This window comes from Monodelphis domestica, chromosome 8 (genome assembly GCF_027887165.1).
Source record: "Monodelphis domestica isolate mMonDom1 chromosome 8, mMonDom1.pri, whole genome shotgun sequence".
Classification (NCBI taxonomy): domain Eukaryota; kingdom Metazoa; phylum Chordata; class Mammalia; order Didelphimorphia; family Didelphidae; genus Monodelphis; species Monodelphis domestica.
Genome location: NC_077234.1, coordinates 81,829,947 through 81,856,754, shown reverse-complemented (window position 1 = coordinate 81,856,754; position 26,808 = coordinate 81,829,947). Strand labels below are relative to the sequence as shown.

At 36.9% G+C, this 26,808-nt stretch overlaps 1 protein-coding gene across 31 annotated transcripts in view; it reads left to right on the top strand.

Annotated features, from left to right (window-relative positions):
* Window positions 1-26,808, top strand: part of UNC80 (unc-80 homolog, NALCN channel complex subunit) — a 230,409-nt gene that overhangs the window by 168,233 nt on the left and 35,368 nt on the right. For 23 of the 31 annotated variants that reach the window (XM_056808118.1, XM_056808110.1, XM_056808112.1 and 20 more), the window contains 12 exons: window positions 1,684-1,770; window positions 5,062-5,245; window positions 6,509-6,603; window positions 9,232-9,321; window positions 9,830-9,931; window positions 13,309-13,489; window positions 14,461-14,729; window positions 16,859-16,993; window positions 20,558-20,696; window positions 21,977-22,073; window positions 23,829-23,999; window positions 26,133-26,225. In XM_056808118.1, the coding sequence (XP_056664096.1) occupies window positions 1,684-1,770; window positions 5,062-5,245; window positions 6,509-6,603; window positions 9,232-9,321; window positions 9,830-9,931; window positions 13,309-13,489; window positions 14,461-14,729; window positions 16,859-16,993; window positions 20,558-20,696; window positions 21,977-22,073; window positions 23,829-23,999; window positions 26,133-26,225 (1,643 nt within the window). The remainder of the gene's footprint in view (window positions 1-1,683; window positions 1,771-5,061; window positions 5,246-6,508; window positions 6,604-9,231; window positions 9,322-9,829; window positions 9,932-13,308; window positions 13,490-14,460; window positions 14,730-16,858; window positions 16,994-20,557; window positions 20,697-21,976; window positions 22,074-23,828; window positions 24,000-26,132; window positions 26,226-26,808) is intronic. The other 8 variants (XM_056808124.1, XM_056808127.1, XM_056808128.1 and 5 more) reach the window with 1 other exon arrangement.

Sequence of the window (26,808 nt, the reverse complement as noted above, 5' to 3'; positions counted from 1 at the left end):
ATAATTCTTGGTTATGAACCTACTTTCTTTGCCTTCTGGAATATCATATTCCAAGCTTTCTAATCCTTTGACAAAGAAGCTGCTAAATCCTGTGTAATCCTGACTGTAGCTCCATAGTATTTGAATTGTTTCTTTCTGGCTGTTTGCAGTATTTTCTTCCTAGCTTAGGAGCTCTTGAATTTGGCTATAATATTCTGGCATTTTCATTTAGGAATTTCTTTCAATAAGTTATCAGTGGATTCTTTCCATTTCTATGTTATCTCTTATTCAAGAATATCAGGGCAGTTTACTTTAATAATTTCTTATAATGTGATGTTGAGGATTTTTTTTCATCATGACTTTCAAGTAGTCTGATAATACTTAAATTATGTCTCCTGGATCTATTTCCAGGTCTGTTGTTTTCCCAATGAAATAGCTCATCTTTTCTTCTAATTTTTTCATTCTTTTGAATTTGTTTTATTTTTCTTGATGTCTCATGAAGTTGTTAGCTTCCACATACCCAATTCTAATTTTTAAGGACTATTTTTGAACTTCCTTTTCCATTTAACTGATTCTATTTTTAAAGTATTTATTTTCTCCATTGAATTTTTGTACTTCTTTTCTCTTTCAGCCAATTATAATTTTTAAGGAATTCTTCTCTTCAGTGGATTTCTGGGCCTCTTTTATTATTTGGTTATTTCTGCTTCTTAAGGTGTTACTTTTCTTCCTTTGTCACTTTCATTTCTTTTCCTCATTTTTCTTCTGCCACTCTAATTTTTTGAAAATTTGTATGAGCTCTTCCAGAATATGAGACCAATTCCCATTTTCCTTTGAAGTTTTGCATGTAGCTGCTTTGATCTCATTTTCCCCTTCTGGGTTTGTGCCTTTTGCTTCCTTTTCTACATAATAATTCTCTATGGTTAGGTGCTTTTGTTTTGTTTTGTTTTATTTACTCACTTCCCCAGCTTTTTTTTCTTGACTTTCATTTTCATCTTAAATATGGGTTCTGTTCCCAAGATAGAGGAGGCATGCTCTTTTTTCCCCATTATTTTCTTGTTGCTACCCTCAAATCAAGTTCTGGTTATTTGTAACTTTCAATTATTCCAAAGTGGTATGATGGCCTATAGGCTAAGAAGCCATGTCTTCTGACTGATTTTAGTTTCCCTCAGGGACTGCTACTGGCTTGCACTGCTAGGCACACTGTTGGGGCTCAGGGACTCATTGATAGCTTGTGCTGGGGTTCAGACCTCATTGAAAGTTTGCATTAGGGCTTGGAACTTATAGAGGTGGGCATGAAGGTGCTCTGCTATTTGCTTATGCAGCGTCTGGGGTCCTGCTTTTGGCCTGGGGCCAGGTTCAGAACCTCATGCAGCAGGGGAAGCTTGCGGTTGGCCTAAGTGGGGCTCCTCGGTGTGGCCTTATTGCAGACTGTGCTCCCCTCTTACCCTACCTTCCAAGTTGTCTTTTGCAGGAAAATTGACTCACCCCATGCATATATGTTGGTTCTACCCCTCTAGTTTTCATTTTGAAGTTTTATGTTAAGGTTGGTTGGAGGGGATTTTCAGAGAGATTTGGGCTTTTGCGCTTCTACTCTGCCATCTTGGCTCTGCCTCTCACTAAATTCTTTATAGGATTAGATTACTTAAAAATTGGTAGCTAGAAGAAAGATGATCCAGTGTGTCTGAACAATTTTCTGTCTTTCAGGATGAGTTAATGTATATGTTGAGAAAACTTCTCCTGAATATTGGAGACTTTCCAGCTCAAACATCACATATCCTGTTCAACTACCTGGTGAGTTTTATCAGGGAAGTAATATGTGCTTGCCCATTTCCCACTAAGAAGAAGCAGCATTTGGTCAAGTAAAGATGTATGTACTTTCAGTATTCAACATCAATATACTTGCTTACCTTGGCTTCTATAATTCTATTTCTATTTTTTTCTATTTCTATTTCTAAAAAATCATGAATTTTCAAAGTATAGATTATTCTGGGAATTTATGTCTTTCATATTACTATTCTTTTTCATTAGTAATAAATATAAAGGACATGTCATAAGAAAGCTAATGATTACTGGTAGACACTAACAGAGAAAAACCATAGAGAGATTATCAGAATTTTCCAGAAAATCAGAAATATACTTAGCAGTTAATGTATATTACAATTATGAAAAATATATAAACAAAGAAAAAAGAAGTATAGTTAGTGGATACAGAGACTGCCTTACAATAGGTGTCTGCAGCAAGAAGCAGGAGTTGGACTCTCAAATCAACTTTGTAGTTTATGATTTGAAAATAACATCTAAAGTAATTGAAATTTTTTAATAATTCATTTTACTGGAAAGGTAAACTAATAAAAGGGGAAAATAGAGAGAGAGAGACAGACCAACAGACAAACACCAAATCAGTGATGCATTCATGACCTTGGACAAGCCATTTCAATATTCAATTGTTCAGATTCCTCATAATTAAAATGGCGATAATATTTACACTAACTATATCATAAAATTGTTGTGAGAAAAGCACTTTGAAACTTTAGGGCACCATGGAAATGTGGGATATTCTGATGATTATGATAAATACATGTGATTTTAATAGGTCCCTTTCCTCCACCATCACCAACACCTCTTCATGTTCCCATTACTGAAAATAATAGCAACTCTGCTTTTTTACTAGTTATGTCAACCTAGGCACATTGGTTTCCTCATTCCTACAAAATGAAGGTATTATGACTAGATAATCTCTATCAGGCTTCTGCTAACAATTTGTGTATCTCTGAAACCTATAGAAAAATAGGGAGGTCATGGGTGGGAGGGAATACAAGTGACTAGGCTGGTGTATATTGGGGAATAAAAGAAACTATGCCCTTATCCTTCATCCCCATCATTTTTTTAGCCAGTATTGAAGGGAAAATTGTATATACCATGTTGATTCTCCCCTCTGGCACCTGAAAATCAAAGGCCATCAACAATCATAGATTCTATTTGTATAATTCTGTATTATTTTGAAGGATCTGGGCTTTCACAAGTGGGAGCACTCCCACTCCTTCGAACAGTGCTAGTTGTAATCTATACATTTGACTTTGTTCTTAGGAGACAACATGGCACAATATTAGCTCTGCATTTAGAGGAATTAGGTTCAAATTCTACTTATACTTCTTTCTTTTTGTGTGGCCTTGGTCAAGTCAATTTGGGCTTTGGACCTCTATTTCCTTGTCTATAAAATTAGGTGGTTTGACTAGATGGCTTTGGAGGTTTTTTCTAGTTCAAAATCTACAATACGGATATATGATGATCTCCTCAATATGATCCCATAAAGAACAAAAGATCAAGAATATCAAGGGAAATAATGGGAAAAAAATGTGAAGGATGGGGGCTTACCAGTACCAGATCTTAAACTATATGATAAAGCAGTGATTATTGGAACAATTTGGTACTGGCTAAGGGATGGAAGGGCGAATCAATGGAATAGACTAGGGATAAATGACCTCAACAAACTAGTGCTCAGTATGATTCCATAAGCCTTGTCATAAGAGGTTGATACATTTTACGGAGGATTTTACTCTAGACCAAGAGTTCTTGGTGTCATAGGTTCCTTTAGCAGTCTGGTGAAGGAAGCCTTTGGATTCTTCATAACAGTGTTTTTAATGCATAGAATAAAAATACAAAGGATTTCAATTAAATCAATTATATTTAAATATATTTATCAAACTATTTTTCCCATCCAAGTTCACAGACCAACACTGCTCTGGATTTCACAATATTATATGAACTTTATATTGATGTTTTTCAGTTGCTTCAGTCATGTTTGCTTTTTTGTGACTCCATTTGGGGTTTTCTTGTCAAAAATACTGGAGTGTTTGTTCATTTCCTTCTCTAGCTCATTTTACAGCTGAAGAAACTGAGGCAAACAAGGTTAAATGACTTGCTCAGGGTCACACAGCTAGCAGGTGCTTGAGGTTAGATTTGAGTTCAGGAAGATGAATTTTCCTAACTACATTGGGCACTCTATCTCCTGTGTTACCTGGCTATCTCTGAACTTTGTCAAACACTTTATAGATCCAATCTCATTTGTTCCTCCCAACAACCTTTGATGCCCGTAACATAAATTTTATTGCTCCCATTTTGCAAATGTGTAAGATCGAAGAAACAATGGCAGGAATAAATTAAATGACCAAGCCAGTATCACAGTGGTATTAACTGGGACCACTGAAAATTATATCATGTTTCCTGATTCCAAATCCTGGGTGCTTTTCACTATATCACAGTATCTGAAGGATAAGATACTCTGTACATATGGATACATCTGGTGAGGACAGAGAAAGGAAAAAATAAGTAACATTGACATATTTCTTCCAGGTCTTATGGGAGGGCATGGGATAGTTTGGGGAAAGGGGTTAGAGAAGCAGATAATAGAAGCCACTCTTTGATGCCCAACATCAGAATTATTCTACACTTAGACAAATACCATCTGAAATGCAAATCATTTCAACAATCATTTATGAAATACCTACTACATGGATAGCATCTAGGTAAATATGATTCGTGAAGTACACATAAGCAACCTCTAAAATACCCTTCATGTGACATGGATAGGGCATTCTACTCTTGTCTCAATGATTTCTTCTTTCAGTGTTGTATAGAAATGGATTCATCGGTTCTAGGGTCAGTTCCCAGGTACCAGGTCACTAGAATACCATTGTGAAAACTATTAGAGGTAATCATAGAAGAAAGACTTCAAAGGATGTTAGAAGAAAATTGTTTTGTTTTGAAGGCTGAGGAAATATTAAGAAAGACTGAGGTCATTCACTTTACCAGATCTAGTGCCCACGGGTGCAGATATTCAGCTACAAGATTTTAGTTTCTCTGGTATTGCTTTTATCGGTAAGATCATAGTTAGTAGAAAGGGAGGAAAATCAGTCAGAGACTCATGACCTGGATGACCACAGATTTATGGCTTGGTTTTATACCATAATGTCACAATCATTGGCTGAAGACTACAATTTGTGTGGCTTGGGAGACTAACAGTGAAGTCACTTGCCGTGTTCTTCTTGACTGTGTCAACTCTTTGCCTTCTATGCCTTCCAGGTAGGATTGATCATGTATTTTGTGCGCACGCCCTGCGAATGGGGAATGGATGCCATTTCAGCCACTCTGACTTTCCTTTGGGAAGTGGTAGGGTATGTGGAAGGTCTTTTCTTTAAAGACCTCAAACAGACAATGAAGAAGGAGCAGTGTGAAGTAAAGCTCCTAGTCACTGCCTCCATGCCAGGTAAGACCGCCACTCTTGATTAAGAAGTCAATATTTGTTAAGCATCCGCTTATGTGCCAGGCATTGTGCTAAGTGCTCGGAATACAAGGACAGGCAAAAGACAGTGCCTGCCCTTAAAGAGCTTTCAATCTAACTGAGGAGACAACATGCAAACAAATATGTTGCATTACTATAATTTTTCTTTCTTTCACTTTCTTTCTTTTCTTTTATTTTTTCCTTTCTTTCTTTCTTTTTTAATATTACATCTACTCTGTTTTTAAAAAATTATAAAGATCCCCTTTCATGAGAAAATAATCCAGGTCCTATCTCCCTTGGAATCCAGTACATTAAAGAAATCTCTCTTAATGCAGTGTAGGGAATGACAATAGTGCCTTTAAAAAGTCAGCAGTTGCCAAATTAAAAATGGAGACATGAGAACTAAGATCCATGTGAATCAGTCCTTGAAGAGCTGCCAGTTTTGAACATTTAAAAGGTCTGTCAGAAAGGGGGTGCTGCTGAATTTGAAAGGCCTTCTGAATGGAATTTTGGCAAGTCAAAGAGTCAAGTATTGTGTTTGTGGCAGGAGTCCCACGGATTTGTAACCTGCATAGGTGACTGCTCAATGAAAAAGGGAAAGATCAATAATCATGAAAAAAAGAAAGTTGCAAAATAGTGAGGACAATCATCCAAACTCTAGGATTTAAAGGATTTTAGATGACTTCCTTTTCTGAAATCTTCTATAGTCTTTTACACTAATAGTGATTATGATATTCTATATATATTTAGGAGTAGAGAAATAGCACATCATTTCTAATATTCTGACTATTGTCAGTTAAAAGGATCAAGTTAGTATTATAGCAAAGTAATCTCTTATTACTGACACTACTCATTTTTTAACAAAGCTCAACATTATATCATTTTATTGTGAAAAAGTTAGACAAATTTACAGTTAGAAAATGGAAGTGCATGAACATAATAACTTCACGAACCAAACAAAGGAGTTTGAACCATGTTTCAAATCTTTAGTCATTAGATGAGCTTAGTTTTCTTTCTTTTTTTCCAATTTATCTATTCTTGGGGCACCATATGCATTAAAGAATAGGCTGTTTGTCTCAAGTAATGACTTTGAAGTGAAATATAAGTGCCAGCAATTAAAATTGCCTTTCTCAAAAATGATGACTATTAATGATTGGAATTCTCTTGTTGTTCTTATGCACATCTATTGAACAAGTATCCCATTCTATCACAAATGTAACAGCATATGAAAACTTTCCTTTTCCTTAGGCACAAAGACTTTGGTTGTACACGGGCAGAATGAATGTGATATCCCAACCCAGTTACCTGTACATGAAGATACACAATTTGAAGCTCTTTTGAAGGTAGAAATGACTTATTGGAAGAAGTACATAATTTCCTTTTTAGCGATGTATTCATATCAGTGAAGATCTAGTCCAGAATTTCATGGAGTCTTTGCTAGTTTACATGAATTCCTAAATTTGTTTCCTTTGGGAAGAATGTTTGGGGAGGGGGAAAAAAGAACTATAATGTTCTGTGCATATTATTTTTCTTTGCATGGGACTTTGTGCTGATATTTAATTTAAAATTAAAATGTCAAGAGTTTGTTCATACTGTTAGATACAAAAGCAGCTTTGCAGCAGTGGATCCAGAAACCCAACCCAAGTGTGAACAGAATCACTTTGGTTGTAAGAAGGCCACCAGTTTAAATCTACTTAATTCAGCAAGAATTTATTAAATGACCACTATACGTGAGGTCTTGTACTGTAAACTGGAAATACAAAGACATAAACATAAAAGATATTATCTTCGAGGCAGCTACATGGCTCAGTGGATAGAGCATCAGGTCTGGAGTCAGGGGGACCTGGGTTTAGATCTGGCCTCAAATACTTCCCAACTGTGCGACCCTGAGCAAGTCACTTAACTCTATTTGTGTGGCCTTTGTCCATCTTAGGGTTGTTACTAAGACAGAAAATAAATGTTTAAAAGAAAAAAAAATGTTAAGGTCTCATCCTCAGGGATTTTGCATTCTCCTGGGGAAAACATGTACACAAATAACTAAATACCATAGACATAGACTTAGTCTCTCTAACAGAATTATAACTCTAGGCTCAGATCTGAAGAATGACCCCAAAGGAGTAATTTTTCTCTTTAACTAATAGTCCTCATCTGGAGTTACTATAGAAAAATCTCTTATGACATTCCAATGGTATTGTTCATCCAGAAGTTTCCCTAAATGTAAACAAAATGGGTCTTCAGCCTTTAGATAAGCTCCTCAAGAAGCACATGAGAATTGGATATGAGATAACCTATATTTTACCCCACAGAAAAAAGTGCTTAAGATACAAAGGATTCATAGGAGCCCATGAGAGGAGAGGCAAGACACAAAGAAAGAAAATAGAGAAGGAAAAAGAAAGAAATAAGGAAGGATGATAGGAAGAAAGAAAATGTTACAGGGAAAAGGGAGGGAAATTTTACATCTTTTCTTTGCCTCTATCCTTTCAGATAACATTGAGGGACCTCCCAAGAAAAATGAAATTCATCTATAATTTATACTCTGATTTTGTTAAAGCCTTCTAATTGGCCTCCCTGCTTCAATCCTCTTCTCTCTTTAATCCAGTCTTTTCCTCACTGCCAAAATAATCCTTCTAAGTCACAGGTTTGACCATGTCACTCCTTCTTTCAAAAACATTCAGTGCCTCCAGCCTATATTTCTAGCCCTGTTTCTCATTACTCCCCTTTAGCCTAGAATATACACTACCATATCTTGTCTAGATCTTAGAATCCTTATCTCCTTTAAAAGCTCAGCTCAGGTGCCCCTTTCTCCTTGAAGCCCTATCTTATCACCCTAGTCCTGAGGACTCTTTCTAGTTGAATCTAATCTGTATATTCCATTCTGGTTATTATACCCACCAATGGACTGCAAATCCTTGAGGGCAGGAATTATTTCATTGTGTCTTTGTATCCTAGCATAATGGTCTGGACATCTAGATCTTTGTCAAATTGAATTCAACCAAGAGTAAACCAAATGAACAATAAACCTCCATTTATCTAGAGGTCAGATTGCAAGCAACTTCAACTAGTGTGTGAATCTAAAAACAGCAAGGGAATCGGCTAGCTCTGGGCCAAGGAGGAAATAAAGATCATGAATTGCAGAATTGGAGAATTCCTCATTGGAGAATTATGAAGCCATCGTCAATCTGTCATCCAAACAATTAAATGCATTAGCTTAGAAGCAGCCGTGAAACACTGAGTTCTAAAAAGTAATAGATTTCAGTGGAAGGCAGAAACTATAAAAAGAGAAGAAAAATTATGAGTGCTAGAGACAGGCTAATGAAGTATCAAACTTTATAATAAATCATATTGTCAATCATGTTTATCATGAAGATGCCGAACCCTCTATATTTAGTATGCAATATTTAATCCATCCATTAATAAACATTTTAAAATCGCTCACGATGTGCCAGGCAACGTAAAACTGAGCATACAGAGATAAGCAAAAATAGTTCTTAACATGGGGGAAACAACACTCCAATAAAGAGGTACATTCAAGATATATTCAGAACAGACTGAAGTTAATTTTGTATTGAAAGACTCTAGCAGTTTGAGGCGTTTGCAAAGACCTCTTATAATAAGGGGCATTTGAGCCGTGTTTTAAAGGCTGCCAGGGATTAATAAGGGGGGAGAGCATGCCTCTTGTAGCGTACAGCTGGTACAAAGGCATGGAGATAGTAGAAAATCTGTTATGAAAATTTCAAGCCAAGTCAGGAAGCATTCATTAAGCACCTACGGTGTGCCAGACACACTATGCTAAGCTTCCCACAGAAATCACTTTTTAAAACATTTGTAACTTCAAAAGGCAAGTCAATTTTGTGGAAAAAAATCATCCATGTGAAATAATTGCTCAACCATATTATACAAATAGCATGTTACCAATATATAATTTTACACACTATATGAACTAGTATATATATTTGTTGTTGTTGTTCTAGGAGTGTCTAGAATTTTTTAACATACCAGAAACCCAATCAACACACTACTTTCTTATGGATAAACGATGGAATCTTATTCATTATAACAAGGTATGGACTGCTATTATAAGACTCACTTGGAACTATTTTTAATGCTTCTCATTTCATCTTTGTAGCTCACCTACATCTAAGAGATAAAAGAAATGGACTAAATATTATCTTCTGTTATGTCTATCTCTTGTGCAATTCTTATTTCACTTTCCTAAATCATTAAACTTAAATAGTTCCAACCAGTGATGGGAAAAGCCACAGAAAGACAATTAACTTACCCATGAAGTGCATTTCTTCTTTTGGGGATGACCACTTAGTGAATTACCTGCTTCTCAGGATAGTTCTGCTTCTAATATATTCCCTTAGTGATCTGGAAAAATTGATCCAGCTTATTCCGAGAGAGTACCTAAGTTGTTCTGTTTCATTTGGAACAGGATGACTACACAGAAGACAAATAAATGTGATTTTTGTTTGCCTGACCTTCACTTTTACTTTCTTCTTAATATAGAAAAAAATAACATTTTGAAAATTTTTTATTTTTCCTTTTTTTTATATGCTCCTACTACAGACTTATGTGCGTGATATTTATCCTTTCCGGAGGTCCGTATCGCCTCAGCTGAATCTTGTACATATGCATCCAGAAAAAGGCCAAGAACTCATTCAAAAGCAGGTCTCCTCAACAATACAATATTCTTTTATATTCTGAATATAAAAGTTATCACCTATTTTGATCCTTTATAGAGCCTTATGTATAAAACATTTTTAAATATGTTATATATGTATATATTGATATGATGAGTGTGAAGTAGAAATTCAGAATTGCTATATTGATTGAATTTCTTGAATTTCTCTTCTACTGAATTAGATTATTTTTCACATGGCTAGTGATAATTTGCATTTCTTTCCTTGAAAACTGCCTAGTCATATCTTTTTACCATGTGAATGATCCTTATTCTTATAAATTGAATCAGTTCCTTATTGGAAATGAGATCTTTATCAGAGAAATATGTTGCCAATATCTTTCCTAGTTACTTGTTTTCTTTCCAATATTAATATAATTATCTAGCATTATATTAATTATATAATGTTATAATTAATAATAATGTTATTTAATATTATTTTATGCCAAAACTTTTCATTTTTATATAATCAAAATTATTCCATTTATCTTGTCACCATCTTTAACTCTTGTTTGATCATGAACTCTTTCCTTATCAGTAGATTCAAAATTTAATCCTTTCCTCATATCTCTTGAAGTTTCTGTGGGATGTGAGAGGTTTCTTGTTAACCAGAAAATATATAAATATAAATCTAATTGAAAAGCACTAGAAACACCTCAACAGAATCATCTTTCAGTGATTTTTTTTACATAAGTGAAAAAGAAAAAGAAGGACAGAGAAGGAAGATGGAAAGAAACAATAGATTTGGCATTCAAAATCTTAATTTTAGTCCCATTCTTCAAATTGAAAAGCTGTGACCCTGAGTAGTCATTTCTTTTCTAAAGACCTCAGTTTCCTCATCAACAGTATGAAGTACTTTTCAGGTTTTGGAACTTATGTGTGGAGAAAAGCATAGTAAACATATTTTATTCTAAATCAGATGGTTTAGAAGCATATTTAATGTTCTTACAATATAATAACTGGATAATATAACTCAACAGTGTGCCTAAGATTATTTTAATAAAGTACTTAAAAATCAAATATGTAAGTATCAATACCACCTTATTTTGGCTCATGGGGCATATCACTGAAATTAATTAACAAGTTAACTCAAATTAGATCTTCTGATTTTCATATTGATTTAGTATTTATAATATATGTGGTCAAAAGTTTTAATAATTTGTTATCACTTTGGTCATCCTATACATAAAAAAAACAAGTTAGTTGAATCTAAGCCAGAACATACAATAAGGGCTAGCTTCATGGAGGATTTCAATAAGACTTGCATGAAACTGGGTCCTTTCCTGCCTTAATTATAAATATTGTCAGCATTAATTTGCATAATCAACTATTTTCAAAAAGAAAAATAATCATCTTTACACATACACACACATATATATGCAAGTATGAATTCATGTCTTACACATGTTCTTGAATGATATGGAAAATTTCTAAGATCTTTAATCTAGAAGTCATTCTAGCCCCCTATTCCAATGAAAAATGAGATAGAAAAGTCTTCACAATGAAAAATTGCTTTATTCAACTTTTACCAAGAAAAAAATAATCAGAAGACTAAGCACTCAAGTTAAGAAATGTTCAAGGAAAATAATCTTTTTTTTTAAACTTATCCTAAGGTGGCACTCTAACATACTGTCATATTTGTTTCAGTAATGGTTTATTTTAACTATTTTTTCCTCCTCTTTTTGTACACTTTCTTATAAAAGTTGGGTCTGGGGAAGGGTGATTTTCTAATATAGAGTATCCCAAAATTCTATGTGCAATTTTGAGCTATAATAGCTTAAATAGCTTTAATAATTCCATCCACTAACTGATCTGTTTTCTAAGTTTGGATTGTCATAGCTTATGTTTCCTTAAAGCAAAAATACATTTAACCATGAACAAGAAAGACAGTCCATTGCAATGGACCAACCTAGGTGCAAAAGAAGAGGTGGGATGATGGTATGGATAAGGAGGAAAAAAACTTGGAATTAGGGAATCTTAAGTGGAGTCCCTGCTAAAGTTTTAATAGCTTAAAGCTGCACAAAGACTTTGGGGATACACTATTTTAGAAAAAATTAATTAAAATATTTAGTTAACCCAAAATGGTGATATTTCAAAATTCCACTATTTTTTATTACATGTTCTAAAAAATCTTCACTTTATAAAAGAGTCCTCATCCTACATATAAGCCAACTGGATTCTCAAGTTTTTCTACTTGTTCCTCCAAAATGAATGTTACAAAATAAAGTTGAATGTGCAATGCAGGTTCTGAAGTATTATGGATAAAAGAGGGAAGGTGAAAGGACTTCTACATTCTTTTAATTGCTGAAACTGTGCCTTGAAACTCCATTTATTAAAATGAGGGGACCAACAGAGGAGCAAGAGATTTTTTTTAACTTGAAATTCATTTTTTATTCTCCTAGACAATTGTATACAGCTTGTCACATAAAAGTAGTAAATTCTCAAAGAAAAACAAGCAATAATTTTTGCCTCTTATTCACAGGTTGGAAGGAAAAATTTTAACAGAACAATTTGCTTAGCCATTCCCCAATCAATGGGCTTCAGCTTTGTTTCTAGTCATTTGCTATCCAAAAAGTACAAAGACTTTTTCCCCCAGTTGACTCCTTCACAAGGAAATTTTTTTTTTAAAGCAAAGAGAGCCCTAATCCATCCTACTTAAATTCTGAATGGGAGCTGTACATCTTTGAAGGCATCTAAAGATTTTTTAAATTGATTATATGGTTTGTTTATTGATTATGGGTGGTTAACTGATCCCTTAGGTTCAGTTAAATTAAGACAATGGTGAGTGTAATAGGCAACAGCTAAAAAAATTAGAAGAAAAAGTGGCAAATGTTGGAGCAGTTAACTGATTTCCATATGGAATTTCTTATTTCACAACACAGAAGCAGAGATCTGAAAAAAAAAACTCAATTTCAAATGTTAAAGGTAGAAAGATAGACACAGATGGATGGATGGATGGATGGATAGATAGATATGAGAGAGCATTCATTAATCACTGTGCCACTGTGCTGGCCATGTGCTAAGCACTGAGTATACAAATGCCCAAAGAGGAAGGAAAAAAAAATAGTCCCACCTATAAGAAGTTTATGTACAAGACAAAGTATAAAGGGAAGCTGGAATATTGTGCTTTTCTATATATACTGTTGTACTCTGTGAGAGTTTGAAATATATAAGAAACTCTTTTCTATGCTGGAATAGTAGAAGGAAGAAGTGAATCAATGCAAATATTCTTTAATTTCTCTGTAGAGCTAAGAAAAAATGCTCCCTGCCTTGTTTTCACCAAGGTCTTTCTTTTGTCTTTCTACTAATGGACTTGGACCCTTCAAGACTTTTAATCTTCTCTGGTTTTCATTATTGGTTTGAGTAGGTGTTTACGCGGAAGCTTGAGGAAGTCGGACGAGTCTTGTTTCTCATATCCCTCACCCAGAAAATCCCCATCGCCCACAAGCAATCCCATGTTTCAATGCTCCAGGAGGACCTTTTGCGCCTGCCTTCCTTCCCTCGAAGTGCTATTGATGCTGAGTTCTCATTGTTTAGTGATCCTCAAGGTATGGGGAGGCCATGGTAGCCTCTTTTTTTTCTGCCTTCCAACCTCTCTACTTGATATCAAGGGGCTTCTTTGTCATGGTTCTGGGGTAGTTCGTTGTCTGTTCCACAATGCATGGTGGATGAGATTATTGTGTAGAGGACAAAAGCTGTGTAGTATATAGAAGAAGGAGCCCTGGTCTTGGATTCAGGTGGCCCAAATTTGAATCCTGGCTCTGCCACTGATTAATTAATTAGATATATCTACAGGAATTCCTCTCTGTGCCTAAATTTTCCTATGTTTAAAATGGGGATAATGTTATTGGTACTACCTGCTTCACAGACACGATTTGAGAAAAATAGTTTGCAAATTCAAACATGCCTTTTTTTTTTTTTATACAGACCTACAATTTCAATGATATAAAAAATCTATGGTAAAGAAACTGTACTGAGAGATGGTAACTGTTCTGCAACTTGTAGTCTTAGTCACCTAAGGCACTGAGAGGTTAAGAAACTTGCCTAGCAGAGCACAAGCAATATATTCAGAGGTGGAACTTATTTATTTAATTACTTAATCAATATTCCTAATAGATTTGAACGCATGTCTCTAACAATAGCAGCTATATGGCTCAGTGCAGAGAACACTGGGCCTGGAATTAGGAAGACCAGAGTTCAAATTCGGCCTCAGACACTTACTGGCTATGTGACTCTGGGCAAGTCACTTCACCCTGTTTGCCTCTGTTTCCTCATCTGTAAAATGAGCTAGAGATGGAAGTGGCCAACCTCTCCAGTATCGTTGCCAGGAAAACCCCCATGGACAATGTGGTCCACAGGTTCATGAAGAGTCCAACTCTTCATGAACAAATGAACAGCAACCACTTCTGACTCCAAGGCTGGCTCTCCATCATGATATCCTGCCCCTGTGAGTTCTTCTTGCCTTCTCAAGCTCACCATGTTGGCACAGCAATTATTCTGTCTCTGTTGCCTTCAACAGCTGGGAAGGAGCTCTTCGGTCTTGATACTCTTCAAAAGAGCCTCTGGATTAAGCTTCTGGAGGAGATGTTTCTGGGGATGCCCAGTGAGTTTCCCTGGGGAGACGAGATCATGCTTTTTCTCAATGTTTTCAATGGCGCTCTTATCTTACACCCAGAAGACAGCGCCCTGCTCAGGCAGTACGCAGCCACTGTCATCAACACAGCTGTCCACTTCAACCACCTTTTCTCCCTCAGCGGCTACCAGTGGATTCTCCCTACCATGCTGCAGGTGAGTCTCAGTGTTTTCATCTCTCCCTTCTCAGGTTCAGTAGAGGAAAATGTCTTTGTCTGATGGTCAAGCAAGAACTTTGACCGAGCCTTTCAAGGGATCTCACCAAATTCTCACGATAATTAAATCTATCAACAAACACTTATTGTTGTTCACTTTATGAGAGATGGGCAGCCAAGTGATGCAGTAGACAGTTTCTCAGGAAGACCCAGGTTCAAATTTGCACTGACACCAGCTGTGTGACTCTGGGCATTTTACTTAACCCTGTTTGCCTCCATTTCCTTATTTTAAAACCAGTTGGGGGAAGGGGGGCACTGGGTAGCTCAGTGGATTGAGAGCCAGGCCTAGAGATGGGAGGTCCTAGGTTCAAATCTGGCCCCAGACACTTCCCAGCTGTGTGATACACAGTATTGATTCCAAGATGAAAGGTAAGGTTTTAAAAAAAATAAAATAGAATAAAACCAGTTGGAGAAGGAAATGACAAACCACTTCAGTATCATTTCCAATAAAACTCCAAATAGGGTTGTAGCCAGACACAACTAAAACATGGAACAACAAATGTGCCAGAAGCCAGACACATTCTAAGGCAAAACACCAAGAAAGAAACAATCTCTACTTAGAAAGTGATTATATTCTCTTTTTAAAATATTTTTTATTAGAGAAAATAAAAAGTAATTCCAGAATTTGGACTCTTTAGCAATGAAAGTGAGCTAATTATTACTCACACATCAATCCCCAATGAAGTTTCACTTCCCTTCAATCCTTATTTTCTTTTTTTTAAGGGCTTATATTCTAACAGAGAAGTGGCAGAGAACAATAACAAAGATATACATGGATGTTTTATATATATATATATATATATATATATATATATATAACAGAATAACAACAAAGAGAACCAATAGACATAAATGTAAAGTAATTAAATACATCAGAATTTGAATGGCAGAGCACTACTAGTTGTAAGATGAGAAAAGTCTTCTTTGGTCTCTCCTCATTGGATTTTCCATGGTCTCTTAGGTATATTTTCCCCCTTTCTCTTAAAAGAACAACTTATACCCTAGGTCTTTTATTTCCCATATTCAATAATAAATTATCATGGGAGTATCTGGGTGGTTCAGTGGATTGAGAGTCAGGCCTAGAGACAGGAGGTCCTAGGTTCAAATCTGGCCTCAGAAGCTTCCCAGCTACATGACCCTGGACAAGTCACTTAATCCCCATTGCCTAGCCCTTACTGCTCTTCTGCCTTGGGACCAACACACAGTATTGATTCTAAGGCAGAAAGGAAGGGTCAAAAAACAATAATAATAATAAAATGTCATTATGATTCTATGTAGTTAAATAGCACAGTGGGTATAAGTACTAGATTTAAAGTATATCAATAGTACAAATATTTATATTTTATAATATATATTTTATAAATAAGGGATAGGGAGATAAAAATTTCATAGGCCATAGATGGTACCATGAGAGAATGCTGGGCCTGGAGTCAGAAAGATCCTTTACCTGAGTTTAAACCTGGCCTCAGGCACTTCTTAGCTATGTGACCCTGAGCAAGTCACTTATTCACCAACCCTATTTGCTTCTGTTTCCTCATCTATAAAATGGAAAATGAGAATGGAATGGAAAATAGAAAAGGAAATGACAAACCATTCCAGCATCTTTGCTGAGAAAATCCCAAACAGGGTCCCAAAAAGTCAGACATGACTGAAATGACTGAGCAGCAACAGTAACAAGCACTTATAAAATGTCTACCGTATATTGGGCACTGTGCTAAGTGATTTTTAAAAATATTATTTCATTTGACTCTCACAACCCTGCCAGGCACATGGTATTATTATCCCCATTATACAGTTAAGGAAACTAAAGTTAACCGAAATTAAGTGACTCACCCAGGGTCACACAACCATGGTACCTCCAGCCATATTTGAACTCAGGCCTGACTCCAGGCCACCAACTGCCTCCTAAGACTCAGAAAATTTAAGGGACTTGCCCAAAATCTCACCATTAGCAATGACAAAACAGGGACCATCACCTTGGTTTTTCTGACACCAAAGCCAGTGTTTTTCTATACTATGGACTCATTTAATGCAAGCAATGACTTCCCCCCACCCTTTAACTTTACTCAGGTGTATGCAGATTATGAAAGCAACCCACAACTGCGTCAAGCCATTGAGTTTGCCTGCCATCAGTTCTACATTCTTCATCGTAAGCCATTTGTGCTCCAGTTATTTGCTAGTGTGGCACCTCTCCTAGAATTTCCTGTGAGTAAAGTCTATCTCTTTCTTTGATCTATGGGACAACAGTAACAGAATAATTCCTTTCTGTTTCATCCAGCAAAACATATCCCAATCTATGGATAGCATCTCACAGAAAGGCAAAAAATGGTTATGGAAAAAAATGAACCTCTAGTCAGCCTTGCAGGAGACCGAGTAAAATTAAGCCTTGCCACGAGCTTTCTGTAGAGAAAACCAGAAGCAGGACAACAAGTAGATCTGAAGCAGAACAGATCTGCTAGCATTTCTTCCTAGTGATCAAGCTCAAAAATTACTGGTGAGCCACAACCTTTGGTTTGTATGCCTTCAGTACTTGGCGAACTATGTGAATCAATGGTACGTTAGAAGATGGAATGAGAGAAATGCTGCTGGATATGACAAAATATACATCGAAGAAATATGTTCTTGAGGTGACATAATCTTAAAGGTACTTTAGGATCCATTTTAAAGATATCTCAAAAGAAAGAATAGTCCCCCAAATGGAAAAGATGACAAGGATACTTTATGTCCTTCCCCACTCCCAACAAAAAGAAGACCAAGAGAACATCAGTAATTACCTCCTCATATCCCTATAGTCTTATGAAAAAGAGTCTAGACAGGCTTTGAGAAATCTTTGATGAATGCATGCGATTAATCATCATAGTTAATATTGACATAGCATTTACTATTTGCCAGGTACTGTGCTAGGTGCTTAATAATTATTATCTCATTGAATCCTACAGGAACCCTGCAAGATAGGTGCTATTTTTACCCTCCCTTTACAGAAAAGGAAAAGGAGACAAGCAGGGGTTAACTGACTCCCCCAGAATCACACAGAAACTAAGTTTTCAAAGCTAGATTTGAACTTGGATCTCCCTGGCTCCAGATTCAGAAATCCATCCACCACATCACCTGGGTTGTCCCCTACAATTAGCCTCCTTATATGCATTTCCATAGCAGCCATCACTTTATAGTTGGACAATGGACAGTTTTAAAGGTGTAAAGAATAGAAAATTCTTCTGTCTATTGTTTATATTTCTAAAAGAATTAGAATCAATAGAACAAATCACATTTTCAAACACTCTTCCCCAACCAGAGATCTTCCATTAACATTGCAAAGTTCTAAGAGACTCCATGATGGGCATCACCAAAGAGATAAGTGCTTAAGTGAGGTATAAAGCAGAGATATGTCCCCTCTCTGATGGCTGATGGCATGGACATGTCCTATGCTGAGTCAGACTCAAAGGATGCTCTGTTAAGGGTTATGCTCGCCTAATGACTTTACTCACAGATCGCACTGAGGGCTTTTATCAAATCTCCAAACACGACAAAACCTCCTTAATGTAACCCACTGCAATGCCACAGAAATTGGTTTATCCCCAACATATAAAGTCAGTTTTAAAATGCATATTGCCAAGATTTCCCATATTTAGATAAACAGCTAGATTGATAAGTTTGTTAGTATATACATACATGTGCTTGTGCATGTATGCATATATATGTGCATAAACACACAAGTTACAATATATAAATACACAAACATATATTTTAGAGTCAACTGAGTAGCACAATGGATAGAGTATAAGGCCTGGAGTAGGGAAGACCTGAGTTTAAATCTGGTCTCAGATACTTATTAGATTGCAACCCTGGACAAGTCACTGTGAAAGGGAATTCCTCATTCTCTTTGTCTATTTTTAATCAGTCTACTTAACCCATACTTTATTCATATTTAACCCCTACTTAACACTCTGTTAGCCATCAAGTAAGAGAATTCACAAGTCACTTACTTGGAGAGCTCCACCATTTTAACCCACTCAATCAGAAACTCGTGACTCCTTTGATAAAAGTTGACACCTTCAGAGGGTGAGAAGTGGATCCCACAGACATTGCCCCCCTAGGCAGTGCTAGGCAATTTGGAAGCCGTGATTGGCCCCTGTGAAGAGGGGAAGGGACAAGAAGTGAATATAAATAGTCCTGAACTTCTTTGGCTGTAGTCTTAGGCTTGAATCTTCAGCTTAGAGAATCTTAGACTGGGACTGTGGCTTGGAGCTATGACTTGAGACTTTAACCTCAGACTCTGGCTCTTTGACTGCTAAGACTGCTCCTGGATCTTCTCCTTTGGAGCTTCGGCTTGGGTGAGTGCGTAGCTGGCATTCCTTTCCTAGCTTCTGGAGAGATTAGTTCCAGAGGAGGCCATGTGGGTGGAACACTAGGTCCTTCAATCAAGAGTTAACAAACCCTGCCAGGTTGAGCTGAGCACCAGAGCAATATTTAGTGTAATAGGCTAGACATCTTCTCTACCCTCTTTTCGCATTTCTCTACTTCCACTCTTTCTACCTCTTTGTAAATAAAAGCTATTAAAAGTCATTTTAACTTGAGCTATAGTATTTTAATTAGGCAACCATAATATTAATTTAGAATTCTTATATATTTAGTCAAACTCTTAATTTAATTCCTTACATCACTAAACCCTGTTTGCTGACAATTCCTTATCTGTACAATGATTTGGAGAAGGAAATGGTATACCATGCTGGTATCTTTACCAAAAGAAAAAAAAAATGGCTCCCAAAGAGTTGAAAACAACTGAATAACAAATATATTTTAGGTGCTATAGATGTCCACAAAGAATACCCAAAATTTAGGGAAAATATCAGACCAGGCCATATTTGGGAAACAGCTTCTAGAGACTGCTTGTTGCCCCCAAAGCCCCTAGAATCAGAGAGAAGGTCACACAACCCCATAGTGTCTCTATGAAATTACATGGTTTAGTTACAAATTACTTGGTTTAGTAACCAAGCCCAGTTTTGTGTTCAACTGATTTCTCTAAAGGGAAAGGCTACACACTTTCTGTAATAGAAAGAAATTGGAAACAAAGTCTATATCCATCATTTAGAGAATGGCGAATGAAACTGTGGCATAGGATTGCAGTGGACCATGGTTATATTGTAAGAAATTATGACTATGAAGAATACAGAAAAGCATGGGAAGATGTTCATGAACTAGAGCAAACAGAAGCAAGCGGGACAAGGAACACACTGTCTACACAATGGCCACAATAATGGGATTGGAAAGAACAGCAACAAAAATCAGGACTCGGTGCTGCAAAATTATAATAAATGGTCCTGGCCAAGTTAACTCTCAGAGAAGATCTGGAATGATGGGCCTCATTCCTTCTTCACAGGGGTAGTGAACTCTGGGTATGGAATACTGCGTAAATGTAAATGTTGGTCCTTGTTAAGGAGCTGAGAGTTTTGCTGAACTGCTTATTTTTTTTCTCTTGTTTCTTTTTTGTTATAAGGATAATGCCCTGTCTCTAATAGGATGAGAAGCTAAGAATAATAGTAGGCTAGGAATGTAATGAGAAAAAAATAGATTTTCTTCCAAAAAAAATAAAGGAAAAGGCTACAGCCCTAAGTTATCATACTGCTTTATTTCATACAGAAATGGATAAGCAAACATGCTTGTTTTTTTTTCCTTTAATTTGACATTTGAATCTTGATTAAACTGTACAAACAGAGGCTTTAATATGAAGGTGAAAAATTAGGTTAAAAAAAAGCTTTGTCATTTACACAGGATGCTGCCAATAATGGGCCAAGTAAAGGTGTATCGGCACAATGCCTGTTTGATTTGCTGCAGTCTCTGGAGGGAGAAACCACTGATATACTGGATATCTTGGAACTGGTAAAAGCAGAAAAGCCTCTAAAATCATTAGGTAAGAAGCAAATCTCTGAAATCCTTATATTTTCCCAAAGTATAGATTTTTTTTTAATTTAGACTTGGGCATCAAGCCAGCAGGAGATATGTGGGCCAATCATGTGAATTGCATGGGGACATTGCACTCTCCCTTATTCTCTTGATCACCATGAAATACCACCTCGAGAAAGTGAATCTAACCTGTGCCCTGAAAACATGAGCTATGCAACATGGATTTTGTAGCTAACACTACAGTCTTTAGAAAACAAGAAACTTTAGAAAACTTCACTTCTTTGTTTTTTTGGACCATCTCCTAATATTTGTTCTGAAGGACTATCCCTATAAAAGGGCCTTTGTTATTGTCCCAAATATACAGTCCAGTTAAAGGCACTGTTTCTAACTTCAATTCCATGAACTTGTTTGGTTTTTTTTTAATATTTTGAGTACATATTCAACATAATTGGTTTCTTCTATAATCTATTTTCTATTTTTTTTAAGTGCTTATCTGAGAAGGGGGCCATAGACTTTCCCAGACTACCAAAGCAAACCGTGACACAAAAAAGGGTCACATTTGGGAGAGAAGGAGGTGCACAGCAAGGTGACTCAGTGGATTAAGAGTCAGCCCTGGACATGAGAGGTCCTGGGTTCAAATCTAGCCTCAGAAACTTCCTAGCTGTGTGACCCTGGGCAAGTTTGTTAACTTCCATTAGCCCATACCACTCTTTTGCCTTGGAACCAATACACAGTATTAATTCCAAGATGGAAGGTTATGGGTGTGTTTTTTTTAAGACAAATGATCTTTTCTTCTTATCCTTAGACTTGGAGAAGTAGCTTGGTATAGTAAATAGTTTGCTGAAGACCTGGAATCAAAACTTGACTCTGGCACATATATTATGTGACAATCAGAAAGTCGCTTTATTTGTCAATGTGGTAGGCACCTCTCTAGAACTACAAGTTACAGATGAGTTGCCAAATTGCATTGGTTCAGGGAATTTCCACATCAGGAATTTCCTACACTGATGAAATAATAAGTAGAGATCCTGCCAGACTCTAGACTTGCAGAAATGTGCAACAGCGTCATCTTCTGTTTCTAATCTACTAAAAAAAAATGAAAAATAGCAAAGTGCCTTATCTAGAGGACTGGACTGTCAGACTGACAGAATGAAGAACTGAAGGATGGAGGAAAATGTTCTCTTTGGGATGAAGGTCTAAAAGGGAGGTGGTGGTACCTTTATCTTTATTGTCTTTATCACCAGCAGAATTCACTGAGCTGGATTCCTTCAACTTTTGCCTCTGCAGATTTCTGCTATGGGAATGAAGATCTGACTTTTTCTATTAGTGAAGCCATTAAGCTTTGCGTTACTGTGGTGGCTTATGCTCCAGAATCATTCAGAAGGTAACTAAGAAATGTTCATCTGTTTTGGGCCTGGTGATAACATCACCTGAAACAGTGGGAGACGAGGGGGGGAAATGATGTAGGAAGCATGGTGCTTAATAAATGGAAAGAAGTCAAAATTACATTGAAAAATAACAAGAAATCATCATTCTTTTAGATGACACAGTAGTGGAACCATCATATGTAGTATCTATTGACTCAAAATCTGGTGTACTATATAGTGAGGAAAATATTTAAAGTAATGTTTATTAGGTGAATTTTTTAGCCACACTAGTACATTTTTCAGAGATACTAGTAAAACTTATTTATTTGAATGCCCCTATTTTGAAATCAGGAATGATTTAAAGGGGCTGAGTGGAGTCGTTTGATATAGGATAAATTACTACTATAAATGATTACTTGAAGGACAATTTAAACATATACAAAAGAAACAACTATTTGTTTTTTAAATTAAGTTTATATAATTAATTTAAAATATTTTTCCATGGCTACATGATTCATGTTCTTTCCCTCCCCTCCTCCTCCCCCTGCCCCCATAGCCAATGAGTAAAACCACTGGGTTTTACATGTGTCATTGATCAAGACCTATTTCCATATTATTGATAATTGTACCAGGGTGATCATTTAGAGTCTACATCCCCAATCATATCCCCATAAACCCATGTGATAAAACAGTTGAAAAATAATTATTTTTAAATACATATACACAAGCACACAGAACCATCCATTCACCTACAAATAATTGACAAGCTAATTAAAAAAAAATACCGGCTATTCATTTTAAAAGATCTCTAAGAACAAGACAATTTGAATGAGTGAACTATGCTAGCCTAGTTTGGGTTGCCACATAGACTTCAAAGAAATCTAGCTACATTTCATATTTTATATTGTGAAATTTCAGTCAGAAACTATTTTTGCTCCAAAACCAAAAGTTCATATATTTGTCTGGGAAATTATTTGCTTTTAGTATCATCTGGAACTCTGAGCTTCCCTTTACACTTTCTAACTTTATGGTTTACTGTTCATCTTCCTCTTTTATTCCCACCAACGTCTCACATTTATCACAATAAATATACCTCTTCCTCCCTTTCTTTGTTCTCTTCATCAGTCCATCCACTTTTTCATTTCATTAGTTTCTCTATTGGCCTTCATACATGCCATGATGAATTGTTTTAGTTCTATACTCACTAGCAGTCCTCATCAAATAAACAGCTTCCACTCCCAAATACCAAAACTATGATTTAAACTTGATGTCTTGGATAATATTTTGTTTTTCCATAGTCTCAGCATCAAAATTTCATTATAAGTCATCAGTTTCTCATATGAAATCAAAATACCCAGTTTGGGCCTTGGGAAATATCCATACAGATAAAATAATAGTGCAGAAATATTCATTTATGGAAATGCATAGCATCAGAGCTAAAGAAGGTTGTTTGTGTTCTAAAAAGCAGTGGGAAGAGCATTGGTTCTAAAGTTGGGAATGTGGGTCAAAAATCCCTTTTTGATGCCGACTGGCTATGTGACCTTGGACAAGTCACAGACTCCCTGGGCCTTAGTTTCCATATTCATAAAATATATGAGTTTGGATTCGATATCCTTTGAGATCCTTTCCAGCTCTAGATCTAAGGTCCTACGAAAGGATTATTGGAGACCCTTAGACTGCATCATTCTCATGTTTTATTTTTCCATTGCCTCAACTCAAGCAAGTGTACAGAAGCAGAATGTGAAACATGATTTACTTTTCTTTTGATGAAGCCTTCAGATGCTGATGGTCTTAGAAGCTTTAGTTCCGTGTTACCTACAAAAGTTAAAGAGACAGACATCCCAAGTGGAAACAGTCCCTGCCGCCCGAGAGGAGATTGCAGCCACAGCTGCTCTGGCCACCTCCCTGCAGGCCCTCTTATACAGTGTGGAAGTTCTCACCAGGTAATTCCATTCACAGAACTATCTCCATTTTTAAATCATGTTACCAGTAAGAAAGAAAATGCCATGACTCGAAAACTCCAAGCACACCCGGATTCATTTCCAGACCTCCAATTTAATAGAAACTTGGGTTTTCGTGGCTTTCCCTTGGATTGTATCCCTTTGACCTTTGACGTATCAGTTCAGAAGGAAATTTTATCTGGGTTTTTAAGGAAATAGTAAGGATGAAGAGAAGCTATTGGTGTATCACTGCAATCCCTAAAAGTGCTTTGATTATGGATTTCTTATCATTGTTGAGGGTTTACCAGTCCTAGTTGTTTTAAATACGGCCGAGAGAGAGAGAGAGAGAGAGAGAGAGAGAGAGAGACTAAGTGACCATAAAGTCTCTGAAGGATCTGACATTATTCTGTAGTCATTTGTGAGGCCAAGTGGAAGGGCTGACTATACTAGTCTCATACATATTTTCCATTTCTTATCTAGAATTATTAAATTTGCAGTTCCTATAGATTTCGATTTTTAGTGCACAAAAACTGTAAGAGAAAATTTATGTTGGTTTGTGCAGATTTTACCAATATGTTGTTTTAATTATCATGGTTATAATTGAACCTAAATTACATCATAAAAATGACAATGTTCTTATAGATTCATGAGGGATGGAGGGGAATAAGCATTTATTAAGCATCTATTGTGTGCTCAGCTTGGGCATATCACTTCAGTCAGTTTGCCCTGGTTTACTCGCTGGAAAATGAAATGGCAAACCACTCCAATATCTTTGTCAAGAAAATCTCAGGGGGGAAACTGGGTAGCTCAGTGGATTGAGAGCCAGACCTAGAGACGGGAGATCCTGGGTTCAAATCTAGCCTCAGACACTTCCCGGCTGTGTGACCCTGGGCAAGTCACTCAACCCCCAGTGCCTAGCCCTTACCGCTCTTCTGCCTTGGAGCCAATACACAGTATTGATTCCAAGGTGGAAGATAACGGTCTAAGAAAAGAAAAGAAAAGAAAACAAAAGAAAAGAAAAGAAAAGAAAAGAAAGCCCCAAACGGGGTCATTTGGAAACAGACAAGATAAGAATGACTAAACAACAAAAAACTATGTACTGAGGGAAGGAAAAGGGGGGAAAAAGCATTTATATAACACCTGCTATGTGCCAGGCACATGTTAAGTAATTAATTAATTATGACATTAATACAGAAAAATACAGAATTGAATTCAGGTCTTCCTGACTCTAGGTCCAGAGCTCCACTGACTGCATAATTAAATTACTCTAGAGAATCAACGTTCCCATTAAATACTTTTCTAATCCGATCCAACAAGCATGTATTAAACTCTTCCTTTATAAAGCATGGGTAGTGCTAGGGGCTGGTGATACAAAGACAAACCAAACTAAACCAGTTCTTGTCCTCTCTATGATCCATATGAAAAACACGAGTTCATAAATCGAATCATTTGAAGAGCAAAGAGACAACACTAAAAGGGAAGTCAGAGAAAAGGCTGGGAGGCCCTAAGAGGTCGAGGCTCTGCATCCCGATGACAGTCTAACAGTCACTCCAGCCCTGGCTCGACACTCTTGGTGCCAAGGATGCCTTTGTCTTTGCATACTTCAGAAATACTGTTGACTCGCAATGAGGACCTCAAAGATCTATACAGACCAACAATAACTCACCTTTATGTAGCCCTTTCAGGTTTTCAGAGTGTTTTCTCAACACAGTGAGGTAGGTATGGTAAGTATTATCTCCGTTGTACAGATAAGGAAACTGAGGCTTGGGGGGTTAGAGGACTTCTTTATCCTTGGTCACACATCTGGTAAGTGAATGAGCCCCAATTTTAGATCAGCTGAAAGCGCTGCAATTGGAGCCAAGGGAACCCCAGGCTCAGATCTCAGCTGGGCCACTTGCCACCCGTGTGCCTAGGAACGAGTCCCTTAACTTCCCTGAGCCTCGACTTCCTCCTCTGTCAAAAACCGTGGGGGCGGGTGAGGAGGCTGGCAGCGGTGGCTTCTAAGGTTCCTTCAGGCTCTGGTCCTCGATTCTGTCTGTGGTAAGTTCGCGTTGAGTCTAGAGCTCTGCCCACCCTCGTCAGGCTCCCTCCTGGATGGAGGCGTCACTCACGGCTTGTGGCTTCATCTTTTCCCAGGCCTATGACAGCCCCTCAGATGAGCAGGTGTGATCAAGGCCATAAGGGGACCACTGCCGCTAACCACACCATGTCGTCAGGAGTGAACACCAGGTAATGCTCCCCAATTGCTCTTCTGCATCCTTCTCTCTCTGTCCACATTCCTCCTCATCCCACACCATTGGGCTCGGTCTCAATCATGCCCCGCTGCGCATTAAATGGAGCTCTGCAAAGTGCCCCGGGGAAGGACAATTCTTGGCACCTCGGAGGTACTTCATTTCTCTACCTTAATTTTTTTCTTCCATCTTTAAATCAAAGGGTTGTATTGGGTGGCCTTTAAGGTCCTTTCTTATTCCAAATCAGGGATCCCCAAATCTCTTGTTTTATCAATGGGGAAACGGAAGACCAAAGAAGCTAAATGTCAAGGTGTCATCAGACACAAATTAAGGATTTGAACTCAGATCCTCTGACTTCAGAGGCTGTAATCTTTCCACAGGATTGTGATGCACAGAGTTAATTTTCTAAACCTCACATACATCTTACTCATACACCAATTGTAAATACTTTAATGGTCTGATCTTTTAGACCATTCAAAAAAACTCTAATCTATTCATTAGTGCAAATAACTTACTAGTTTACTATAATGAAAATAATATTTTAGAGGCATTTGGGGGAAACTTTCTGACTAAACACAATT